A 12,923-nucleotide genomic window follows, 5' to 3' on the forward strand; every position below is an offset into this window, starting at 1 on the left:
GAAAACTGTATTTAAGTAAAAATCGACGATTAAAGTAAATGTGAAATGGTAACTATTCTCAATGGCAGAAAAATTGTGAGAAACCTACATAAAAAAAAGTTTAATAAAACATTCTTAGAGTCATCATGTAAAATTATCCGCGCGAGTGTACGAGTGAAGCGTAGTTGTTGAATAATCAAGTATGTATGGCAAAAGTGATAGAGACAACATTACGCGCGTTGCCCTCCCTCCCTCCCTCCCCGCCCCCCTTCTCTCTTTAATGGCTACGTTTTGCTAAAAGTTGTGTGTATACAATATAACAATGATCGCCTTTCGATTTGGCACAAGAGTTACAATATTTTTAGATCTTTGGTTTCGATAAATGGCTAGAGAGAGTAAAATCCAGAAATCTGGAAGCGACACGAAAATTAATGTGCTACACGCGAGCTTATAAATCTTCATGCGCACATTCGCGTGAAACACGTCGATATATATGTATGCGTGTGCGTGTACACATCACATACATACATACATACATACACGCACGCACGCACACAACTTACACACGCACAAACTTTCTGTCTCTTTTGAGATTCTGAGACTTACGTAATTGCTACGCATGTATTTCTAAGCGTAAATAATATCGCTCAAGTTACGACAAAGAAACGTAATATTATTGAATCGAGTACCTATAAAATAAAACATGTTACGTTACGTTTTACTTTTATAATGGAATACGTTTGTTTCACGTGTACGTGTACGTGTGTGTGTGTGTGTGTGTATGTGTGTGTGTGTATGTCATTAATTTTTCTCGCTAGTTTCGACGAGAAAGCATAAGATTTTAAACAAAATTCAAACAAATTTGAATTTGCATTTACGATAAATACATGTATTTGAACAAATTATTCGCGATTGTGGGAATATTTGTTAAAACTTATAGCTAATCCGCCATGGCTAATGCATATGTAATGACTAGAATAAAAACAAACGTTACAATCTGTTATCACCATACAGAGATACACTTATCTAGCTACCGTATTAGGCATCTTGATAATTTCACATATTTCATAAATATCAGAGCATTCCAGATAATATGCAGAGTATATTTAACAATTTGTAGAAACGATATAAATTTCGAAACAATTGTATTGTTCGCGCATCTGTTCAGACGTCTGTGAAATCTTTTCTTGTGTGTGTGTGTGTGTGAACAAATTCTAATTTAATTTTTTAATCTCTAAAATTGCATAATTTTTGCAAAAATTATGCTGCTCCGGGATGCTTTTGTTATCATCAAAGCCACGTTAAATGGAGTATTTCTTGATGGAGTATAGGTCCGAAATAGAAGAATATAAGCTAAGAGAGGTAACAACTTTTTAAAATCTTAATTATCACGGACGTGGCATTGGATCACGACGTAATTTTGTTTTCTTTCTTCTTCCCTCTTTCTTCAACGATTATACTCTACAAACGATATACTCGTCACACATACATGTTCTGCATACACAGCTTATCGGAGAAGGGTAAACGATAAATAATTTAACAGCTATATAATTACGGATAAACGAACTTCCCTCTATCGATACTCGGTCATGCTGGAATAGATTTTTCTTCGTAAAATCTCGTGCTACTTGACTTTTTTTTAAAAAAATAATATCTGTTCTGTTTGTGTCCTGGATGTACCAAGACTACCGCGAGTACACTTTTGTCGCGTTAAATGACAATATTACGACTGTCTCTGTCATATGATATTAGTGAATTTTTTTTTATTATTATTTCCTTGAGTCGAAAAGTTTTTTCTTTTGCTAACTTTTTTAATCGCGCGCGTGTATGTCAAAATGTTCATCATCACCGATTTAAATATTAAATTGATCGCGAAATTGAGACATAACTCTGCGTGTGTTACTCTTTGTAATGTATCAACTATGAAAATGGCAGTTCCCGCCTGCGATGCGAGCGTGTCGCGATGTAAAAACCGTGTACAGTTAAATAATTAGAGCAATCAGAAAATAAAATCATTTGGAGTAAAAATAATTATAAAAGGAGCCAAAGACACGTAACACAATAAAAGTTGCTGAGAAGATGTTGACTATGTTGAAACCGCCACGACAATCTGACAATTTGTCAGTGACAATCAATAATAACCGGGATAATGATGATATCCGGATCTCGGAGGATGATACGGGGCCGGACTCACGGGATAACTAGGATTGTATCCTGATAAAGGAGGTGGAGGTGGAGATAGCATTCGACCTTCGCCGACGTCAGGTACTACGTGTGTCGTAGCCGAGCCAACGGGTTGTGAACTAGTAATGACACGAGTACCAGATCCGTGCAGATGATGCGATCTGGAAAGACTTAGATCGACACTGTGCCTGCCACCAGGAGTAAGATCCAAGCTGACCACTCGCACGACCTCGTTATGCGGATAAGGTGGTGGTGGTGGAGGTGGCGACATAGAGTAACTGCCCGTTCTACTGAGGTCCACGCTTTGTCGTTCGCTGATGTCGTACAAGTGATGATGATGATAGCGGGTATTTTGCATCTGGGCGCCAAAACTGTGGTGAAAACCCCGAGCCGACATGTCTAAACCCTGAAGTTCACCACTGTTAAGCACCAATGGCTCAAAATTGGATCTCTCCCGGGTGAAATCTTGTTCAAGCGTGTCGTACTTGTACGACGTCGAGAGATCTAGCTGCAATGCCTTTTCCTTCACAGACAAGCTAAGATTTTGCGCTACCGAGTCACCCTCGTCGCTCGAGAGATTATCCGTTGGCACCTGATGATGATGCATGTCCTGGTAGCGGTGATTCGGCGTAGCTGACGGCGACACCAAGTCTTCTTGCTGCATATGTATGTAATTCGGTGAGGAGACGCGTGGCATCTCCTCGTGATGCAGATACTGCTCGATATTGTGCGTTCGCGAAGTGTTGATGTAGTCGACCGGTCGATGCAAATGATAATCTACGTGTAAGTGGCTAGGAGGAGTGTGCCGGTCGTCCGGAGTTGGCGCGGGCGACATTAGTTGCTCTTCCTGCTGTACGATGTACGAGTCTAGATGATTCGGCGATCGCGACTGCGGTATCGGTGACTGTAGCTGACTCGAAATAGAGTAGAGATTGGTCTCGCGATCATTGTCCTCCAAGATCGGACTAGATACTGTCCCTATGTCCCTCTCGGCGGCATCTAGAGCCGCCTCCACTAGCAAACTCGCATTCGCGCTTTCCGTCCTGCTACGGTATACGTTTAATCGCAATTTGTTGCTTTCTAACAAATTTGGCGTTGCCGCACTGGTGCGTGAGATCGCTTTCTCGTTACCACCATCCTTTCTACCATCTTCAAAATCATAAATGTCGGAAGACGACGCTGAAACAGCCGGTAAATGAACTGCGATGTCAGACGTAGGCGGCGGATCGAATTCAGTTAACCACTTTTTGCTGCCCTTGCTCAACGTCCTCGATGTGTCATATAGATCAACTTCCGTCTGCTCATTCTCCATCGTTGTCGCAAGTCCACTGGACAACGATGCAGTTTGCGTAGTCGGAACACAAGGCTCTTGTTGTTCCATCTTATACTTTGCCGTAGAATTCACCTCACTCTGTAATGAATCCACAATGACGTTGTGAGTAGAACTTGTCATTGCTGCCGCTGCTGCTGCTGCTGCTGCTGTCGATGCCGAAGCCAACACCGACACCGAGATCGATATCGATATCGGCGCTGATGAGGTTGTTGAGTTATCCGAAGTTGACGATACTGGTGACGATAACGATAATGGTGCTGGTACCGATGCTAATACCGGTGCTGATAGCGGTGCCGGTACCGGTGTTAGTATCGGTGCCGGTACTGATACCGGTACTGGTACCGATACCGGTGCCGATGCCTCGACTTTCAAACTGCTCTCCGAGCTGCAGTCATCCAGAGATGGCAAACTATTGCTATTGTCCTGCTACATACGAGTATACAATATATAATAAGAAAAAAAATTTGCAATCAAACGTTACATGAAACTATATTAACGATAGAGTGAATTTCACTCACTTGTGAATTTCTTCTGCTGGAATGAATGATCCTTCCACAAGGCACGTCCTCAACGAGGCCACCGCTGTACGCGTCAAAGGTGTACGCCACGGACCTCTCGATTTTCGGCATCATCGCCTCTGTAAGGCCGTGCACCTTCTTGTAATGGAACTGTAGGCATTGTTTCGTAGTGAAAGCTGCCTTACAGCCATTCTCTTTACACCTGATGAAGAAGAGACGATCATATGTGTAAATAGTAGGTACACTCATTACGAGAAAAATAATAATACTAATACAATATAATGTTGAAGGAACTCACCTGAACGGTTTCACACCGCTATGAGTCAGCATATGTATTTTCAAATTGCTCTTGTTCTGGAACATTTTTCCACACCGATCGCACGTGGCCGCAGCAATAACATCTTTGTGATGTACTTCCTTCATATGCCGCTGTAGAGCTGCTCGAGAACCCAAAAGTTTCAAGCATAATTTACATTGAAATTCCCTAAGCACTTCGGCCATATCTGCACAATATTAAAACATATTGCATGTAAAAATACAAGAAAAATAAAGATGGAAATATTGCATTGCTTGCGAATGAATTACACGCCATTACCGCTGTGCATCCTCTTGATGTGTACTTTCAGTTTTTGTGGCTGGCAAAATTTGCGGCCGCAGAAATCACATAACGGTCGCGCCCGATGCGGATTCTGTGAGCATCCGTAAGTTCGGTGCATTTCTAAGTAATTCAGCCTTAAGAAAAACTTTTTACAATATTGACATTGGTATGCGCCGCGACCCTCGTGCAACTCTGCTGCGTGTTTCATAATATTATCCTTGCCGAGCACAGTAGCGCCACAAACCTAAAAAATGAGAAATAATAATCCAATAATCTAAGAGCAGTCAAATATTTTGTGTGTGTGTGTGTGTGTGTGTAAAACGGTAAATATGGTAAGTACCTTGCAATGATATTTTCTTATCGTCAAACTATAATTCATGTCGTGAAAGATACAGCAATGCAATCGATAATATATTGAATGTGCAAAAATAAGATTGCATCCTCCACAATCTGAAAGAGATACAAACGATCATGAAACAATCTGAAAGAGAGAGAGAGGGAGAGAGAGAGGGAGAAAAAGAAATTAATTATTAGTTGGGTACACTCTATATACACTTACTCGTTTTATTGATTTTATTCTTTCTCGTCCACGTGGAAGATTGCGACTCTACCCAATAAGTCAGCTCCATTCCCAATGCGATATTCTTAGTTGTAACGAAATATAATTGGCCATGCTTAGCAATCACCGCGAGGCTTCTCTTCTCTTTCGTGTCAGCTGGTCTAATGTATCGAATCCAATTGCTTTTTAATGGATCCGTAGTGCTGATATATGTACTCTTTCCATTATTATCTATCTGAAAAGAAAAAGATTCATTCAGTTTTACAATACTAAAATTCCAATGGATCAAAATGTTTGTCTGATAATACCTCCCAAATATGGCGCATAGAGAAATCATCCGGAATGTCCATTTCTCTAACCGAGATGCCGATAAGCGGACCAAACTTGGCATACATTGGAACCGGGTTCTTGGCATAGATACCGAGACCGTGATCGGTATTTGCAATTTTCAATTCAAGGCAATCCGGGAGAGAATCTCTCGCGTATAGCGGTCGATCCGTCTCTACTACAAGCTGCTTCTCCTCCCTCTGCATCTTCGGTTTGGCCTTGAATTGTTCGCTGGACGTTGGAGATTCGTCATCCGACTCGAAGCCGTCGTACGTTAATCTGCCATAACCCTCCGACATTGGATCCTCCGATGCGACGGCTTTCATTATCTCCGAATTCTCCTTATGTCTGCTCAACCATTTTTCGTAAGAGATGGTATCGGCTATCGCGTACTGTGATGTCGTCAGAGGACAGGCGTCCTGCAAATGACGACTGTTGCATTCCTGGCAAAGCTTGATCTTGATCGCGAGTCTTTGTGGCTCGGACGCGACGTCGTCGGTACTATCGACGATACTCTCGGGGCTGCGACCGTTCCGCGTTTCCGCGTCCTCGGCGATCCTGCCAGAAGATCGGGTTTCTGCCCGATCTGTCGAAGATAGCAGCTCGGCCGTCTCCGGCGGACACGCGTTCCGTGCCTCTTCCTGTTTGACGATGCCGTCTTGCGGCGCTTTTCGTACATCGTGATGCTTTTTGCTCTTGTGCTCGTTCGTATGCTTGTGCTTTTTTCGCCGGTGCTTAAACACCGTCGGCTCGTCTAAAGCATTATTTTCCGAGACATCCTTCTCTGGAATTTGCACATCGTGACGCGGACGTTTCCGTCTCCTTTTACGATTCTCCAATTTACGATTCTCCGCGTCTTCGCAGTCGTTGGACGTTACGTCCTTGTATTCGTGCGATTCCACGCAACACATCGATTTGGCCTCGTGTTCCTTCTCAGGTGCGTCAGCAGCACGCGTCTCGACTGCACTGGTTTCGTCGGCACTGGGATGCGGTAAGTATTTTACGTTTGCCTTGTTCACATTCTCAGTGTTGTATCCGTGCTTTGGAAGAGACGTTGTTGTTGCTGTTGTGGTTGTATCGGCAAAATGCAGCTTAGTAATAACATTATTCTCCAAGGTATCCTTATGCGAATCGCCAGGTACACCGATTACGTTTTCCTCGCACCTGGTGTCGCTGTTGGTTGTACTATTTACATCGTTTTGAATTCTAACGCTATCTACGTGATCAGTCTTGGTCGTAGGGGGTTTAACTTGTTTTGTATCGATTCCCAAGTCTTCTACATCTAACGTTAATTTAGGATCTAATTCACTGATTACGGCGGTCTCGTGATTACTCGAATCTCTTTGAGATTGGCTCGCTGCCGAACTGTTTCGCAGATCTGTTGCATTTCCGCTGATACATTCAAATCTGTCTAGTTGAATAGAACCACTATCTTGAATGCCATTCTTCAAGTGTCGCCGCTTTTTCCGCTTATCCTTGCGATGTTTCGTCTTGTTCTTGTGGTGCTTCGACCTCGAACTACGTCGTAAGTGCAACTTGATCGCATCGTCCGACACCTCTGACACATTCTCGCTTATCACAGAGGCAGAAGTATCAAGTAGGATCTTGTTTGACGCAGTATCTTGTTTCGTTGAACTCACTTTCGTGAGAACAGGTTCTTCCTTATCCAAGCTTTCAGCCCCGACAGCTTCCTCCTCATCCTGATCGCTATGTTTCCTCTTCCAGTTCTCTGCTCCATTGCATTTACCTTGTTGCCTATACAAGCATAAAAAGATGTACATATTAGAAGCATTACTTGTATTTCTCTATCTCTTACGCTTTTTATTTGCATAAATGTGTCGTATGTCGTATCTCGAACATCGATCTCATTACATTGGAATAAGAGTATATTAGAAATAAGAAATTAATTTGTCTCCAAGATGAAAATTTTATTCACTAAAAAATATTACTCTGCAGAAACGAAAGGAATAAAATGTCAACCATAATGATTATTCCCTGAATAGGCGAAGAAGGCGAATGACGCTATTTGTCAGCCGCGATTTTCGAAATGTGCGCCTTCCGTAACGGGATATCGATCGATTTCATTTTGCATCCAGTTTACCCTCCTCGCCGACCGAACAGTACGACATACATACGTACGTATATACATACATACATACGTAACATACATTGTCCCGCAAGATGGCGATTCGTTGAAACGCGTTCCTACTGAGAGTACTAGAGTAGGGGGGAAAGCACCGGGCGATTGAACGCGGCGAAACGCGTGACAGCTAGATGTAAGGTGAGCTGTGAGCCAGCTCAAGCCAGCTCGAGTCAACTCAAGCTCAAGCCAGCTAGGACTGAGCCACTGAGCAGGCTGAGCTTGAGTTATGTCTTGACGAGTTGTTGTCGGATGAGCGACAAGACGATGCGATGCGATGCGATGCGATGCGATGCGATGCGATGCGATGCGATAAGATACGATGCAATGCAGTTCGTTGGCGTCGTCAACGTGGTCAGGCATAGGAAACGTACTTACGTACCTAGTTAACCTAGTAGTGGTTGTGGTTGTGGTTGTGGCGGTGGTGGTGGTGGTGATGGTGGTGGTAGTGGCGGCGGCGGCGGCGGTGGTGGTAGATTCTGCGAGGTCCAGCAAGTACACCGCGACATCATCGTCCGCCGTGAAACCTAGGCGTCTTCTAAGCGAGAGCCAACGCTTGCTGTTGGTCAGACCGATATGCACGCAGTGCACGCTGCGAAGGTGCTTGGCTGGCACCACTTCCGAGAGTTCCGAGAGTTCCGAAACCGAGAGAGTCGTCGCTGCCGCCGCCGCCGCACCGGGCGGCGGTGGCTGTAATTGTTGCTGGGTACTTGTCGCGTTCCCCAACTCCCTCAAATGCCGCGTGCCCTTCTTCGGCATAACTATCAATAACTACATCGTACAGATCGCGGCTACGAGAGCTAAGCTGGGATACGATATGATACGATTATACGAAGGCGGATATTCGGAAACAAAGCTCCGCGAACGGCGAAAAGGAGTAAAGGACACCTCCGCCGCGCCGCGGGAGGACGCGCACCGATATTATCCTATCCTCTTTATGCTCACCGCCGCACCGCCGCACCACCGCCACCGCCACCGCCACGGGCCACGGCCGCCCACTCCACACTCCACCCACTTCACCCACCCTGTCATCTCACTCTCGTACACGCTCTCCCTCTCCCTCTCCCTTTCTCTTCCATTCTACTTTATCGATCCCACGGCCGTCGGCCACGGACTACCGCGGAACGGACGGCACGGCCGCGTGAGCCGAGAGATGCAACGCGCGATGCTTTACGCTCCCCGCCATTCCCGCCAATCCCGCCAATCCCGCCATCCGTGATACATACCGTCAACACTGTGAACCGTGATTCGACCATTCAACGTAGACTCGACCGGCCCGGCCCGGCCCGGCCCGGTTCGGCTCGGCTCGGCTTGGCTTTTATGACCGCGATTACTCCACTCTTGCTTATCGGCGCGTCGAAAAAAAAAACACAAGTCAATTTCCTCTCAATGAGCATTTCCATGTATTTTAATATATTTAATGCCACCGATTGAACGGAGATCAAATGCGAGAACGATGCGAAATGAGAGGATGAGTAACGAATCAAATTGTTACTACCTTCGAATTTCGATATATCGCGATCAAGTGCAATTCCTGCTTTCTGCATATACATATGTTTTATTTGATTCCCTATCCTCCTATGTCGACTTCTCTCAACTTAATTATGTTCAGACAACATCTTTTCTATCCACTGCGGTTATTTCTCACGTCCATCCTAAACTCAGTGATTCAATTTACATATTGTACGGAAATACACACATGCACATCGCTCTCGCGATTACGTGTGCTCGATCGATATATTTCTCTTTTATTTTGTTGGTATCACTGCATTGTGCGGCTACCATCTATCTTCAGTTGTCTGCGCTTCTCTCAAGAAATTGGTGCGATCGGAGAATACGAAGGCAGGCGAGTCGGGCGAGAGAGAATATATTTACGTGCAAGTAGTACGTGTATTGTATCCATCAGTGTAGTAAAACGCGCGACGAGATATGTCACGCGTGGCGATCAAGACGATCAATTGGGCGGCGCTTGCCCAAAAAATTCCAGAAACGGAAAAAACTGCATACGCCGCTTTAAAATCTAAATCTGATCAGTATTTGCGACGGTTAGTCACTTTTCATGTCACTTTCTTCCGAATTTGATCCATGTTGCACGCAAGTCATTATATAATATGTCTAGATCTCTTTCTGATAACAATTAAATATTACTTTAATTGGATGTACGCACACTGTGTATACGAAAGAATTTATTATCTCGGATGAAAGATTTTCTATTTGCTGAGAATTATTTAACCTATCTATACACAAGCTCTGTCCTTGTAAGAGGAGTAACCTCTTATTAACTTTGTGCTATTCCATGTATCTGTTAAAATATCTGTTGAGACATCATATCATTCGTACGTTTAGCCTTTTATAAAATATTTACGGAATTATTTTATATTCAAGTATCATCCTTGGAATATGAAAACAATATGTTTCCTTGTTACAATATGTTAAAGAATATTGTAACTAGGAATATGTATGTACGTGTATATATTTTTTTTGTTTCTCTTTATATTTCTCCATCTGATTTCTCCATAGACTGAATGAGAATCCAGAAGCTCCTCCAAAAATCGATTGGGTGTACTATAAGAAAATTATTCCAATAGTTGGATTAGTCGATAAGTTTCAAAAGGAATATGAGGCTCTCAAAGTGCCGTATCCAGTGGATAAATATACTTCTGAAATTGAAGTTGAAGAAAAGAAAGTGGTACAGCATTTACATTATATTATGACATTTACTTTGCATTTTGTGTTTAAGCTCTTTTCTAAATTAAGGATATATTATAGCATATAAAAATCGAAGAATTTATCACTGAGTCAAATCAACGCATCGCTGCTGCCAGTAAGGAAATCAATAGAGTAAAGAATTTATTGCCATTCGATGAAATGACGATGGAAGATTTTCGTGATGCCTATCCGGATCTGGCTATAAATGTTAATAAACCATCAATTTGGCCGCATACACCCGATGTACAGCCAGAGAACGATCCAGGAAAACGACCAGACGAATACTACTAATACTACTTTGTAATGCGTTCAAATATGAAGCGTAGTCATTTTTTAGCGTATGATTTTGGACTGCGTGCTAAGTTAGAAAAAATTATCTTTTGTTTGATTATTGTCATATGTACTCAAATATAAGTTTATCTATACAATAGAGATATATATATCTATATCTATATATATATCTATATATATATATATATATGTATATACGTCTAAATGTTATCCTTTTTTTGTATCCTTTTACATATTTTGATGTACATACAAGATGTAGATATATTTTAGTATAACCAAAAAGATACGATTTTTAAGTTTAATAAAATTATCATTGAAGTATCAATGATGTATAAAATTAGATATTGACAAATTGCTAACCTAAAATTTTACATTTATAAATATTTATATTACTGCCCTCTGGGTATTAATTATGTAACTTTTTCTCTAGGCCGTGATCGATTCATGCTCCAATCCGAGAGAGAACATGATGGCTCAAAACCTGTAAAATGCCACGCACTACACCTTTGACAAAATGGATGTAAACTACATAGTTACATCTACTTTTCTTAGGGTACATACATCGTTCACTTTTTAAATCGATCTTTGATTCATATAATCATGCTACATGTAACATAATTATAGAAATTAAATATCGATTTATCATCTGCAGTCTTGAAAAGTGGACGTTGTTATGTAGTTTACATCCACAGCGATTGATCAACGCCATATCTTTTCCTAGCCAATGAGAATGGAGACATTATTGACCGGACTCTTATTTCTAGGGTCCCTAGTGCAGGAACAGAAAATAGACCAGTAATAAATATGACGTTCTTTAGAGAAAAAACACTGCGCATGCGCAATTCGATAGATCTCTAATTGGATGTATATCAATTGTCCACGTCACTAATTGGCTAATTTAATATAATATAATCTCATAGGTGAAGCAATGAAAAATTACTAGGAACAGGCCAATGTGAGTGATGTGTGCAAGTGCACCGCTTCCTCTCTAATTTAAAACGTTAGTAAAAAAAAATTCCTATATAATCCTTTTGGTTAACGTCCAATTTCGTTTATTCTATTTGTTCGTTTGTGGAAACATGGACTTGAAATTCGTTGAAATCACAACGGTTAAGCGGGGCAAAATATCATATAAAGAGTATCATTGATAATTGATAAGTTTCTCTTTGTCGAAGGTAATTGATAATCGCGCACGCGAGAAAGTAAAGGGTATCCTTTCATGCTTGATCCTTGACGCTAATTTTGAATCAAAACAGATCACTTGATCAAAATTAACGTTTGACATGCATCAATTTCATCTCATCCGCATGACTTGTTTTAATGCTAAAAACAAATGTCGAGCGATTGAGCGTCAGCATGAAATTTTACCTTTAAAGACTTAAAAACTTTACGCTGAAACGAAACGAAACGAAACGAAACGAAACTCTCTAGAAGTAACGTTGAACTAGTACGTTATATATATATATATATATATATGTACATATACGTGTGTATGTATGTACATATGGCGTGATTGGCGTGTCAGGCACATCGAAGCGAGTCTAGAGAAGAAAAGATAAGAATCCAGAAAAGTGGACGAACACTGAATGTGTCCTCTCATAACCTTCAAATCTGCATTTTCGTACTTGTATCTTCGCGAGACGATACGAAGCGACAAATTTGCTGGCCTTATTCACATTCTGCACAGCTGATCGTTCATTTACACGAGATTTGTGCGAGATCGGTGAGAAATTATTTTTCGTAAGATCTAAACCTAAACGCTTTGCTAAGAGTTTCAGGAGCGAGGAGGACAGTAACGTTATCAGCAACAGATGCTGCTTGCGCGAAAAATACGTCAACACCGTATAATCGAGAACGCGATTAATGTTATTTAAATTCGCTACGATTTATGGAGCTAGTGACGTTTCATCCATGTGGTTTCATGGATTTTATATAATTTTTAGAAAATTTTAAGATAACACTTTGATACTAAGCACGCTTAATCGCTACAAGAAAAAAAAATGAAATTCATGACACAAGTTGCTTACTATGTTACAAAATTTTCCCACGTAATCCTATATTTGAAAAATACTTGTTTGATTTTGTGAGATAAAAACTAGAATAACACCTAGTGAAAGAAACATGTACGTTTTGAATTATATTGTTTTTGATAACTTATAATATGACATAATATACTTTATACGTATAATTGAGAATACTTGGATCATAATAAATAAATATTTTATATATATTTATTAATGCTAATAAATATTGTAGAAGAAAGATTCTTGATCAAAAGCTGCTTT

The 12,923-nt window shown here is 41.4% G+C and overlaps 3 protein-coding genes across 4 annotated transcripts in view; 2 read left to right on the forward strand and 1 right to left on the reverse strand.

The window, feature by feature from the left end:
- Positions 1 to 1,185: 1,185 nt before the first annotated feature.
- On the reverse strand, positions 1,186 to 8,738 carry LOC108747396. Of its 2 annotated transcripts, none has more exons than XM_018484820.1 (8): positions 8,021 to 8,738; positions 5,480 to 7,253; positions 5,172 to 5,406; positions 4,953 to 5,062; positions 4,610 to 4,856; positions 4,313 to 4,517; positions 4,015 to 4,216; positions 1,186 to 3,919 (listed from the first exon to the last, which is right to left on the reverse strand). In XM_018484820.1, the coding sequence occupies exons 1-8, from the start codon at positions 8,395 to 8,397 to the stop codon at positions 2,111 to 2,113; spliced, it is 4,959 nt and encodes a 1,652-aa protein (XP_018340322.1). In that variant the 5' UTR covers positions 8,398 to 8,738; the 3' UTR covers positions 1,186 to 2,110. The 2 variants fall into 2 exon arrangements, with proteins under 2 accessions (XP_018340322.1, XP_018340321.1); XM_018484819.1 differs by having other exon boundaries at positions 1,186 to 3,922.
- Positions 8,739 to 9,428: 690 nt separating this feature from the next.
- On the forward strand, positions 9,429 to 10,726 carry LOC108747401 (ATP synthase subunit d, mitochondrial). The gene is made up of 3 exons (XM_018484826.1): positions 9,429 to 9,683; positions 10,159 to 10,327; positions 10,408 to 10,726. The coding sequence occupies exons 1-3, from the start codon at positions 9,568 to 9,570 to the stop codon at positions 10,636 to 10,638; spliced, it is 516 nt and encodes a 171-aa protein (XP_018340328.1). The 5' UTR covers positions 9,429 to 9,567; the 3' UTR covers positions 10,639 to 10,726.
- Positions 10,727 to 12,198: 1,472 nt separating this feature from the next.
- The window catches only part of LOC108747403 (serine/threonine-protein kinase SMG1), an 18,673-nt gene continuing 17,948 nt past the window's right edge, over positions 12,199 to 12,923 (forward strand). Inside the window, exon 1 of the mRNA XM_018484828.1 lies at positions 12,199 to 12,361. The gene's annotated coding sequence lies outside the window, so the exon portion shown is untranslated. The remainder of the gene's footprint in view (positions 12,362 to 12,923) is intronic.

This window comes from Trachymyrmex septentrionalis, unplaced genomic scaffold (genome assembly GCF_001594115.1).
Source record: "Trachymyrmex septentrionalis isolate Tsep2-gDNA-1 unplaced genomic scaffold, Tsep1.0 scaffold2, whole genome shotgun sequence".
Taxonomy (NCBI): Eukaryota; Metazoa; Arthropoda; class Insecta; order Hymenoptera; family Formicidae; genus Trachymyrmex; species Trachymyrmex septentrionalis.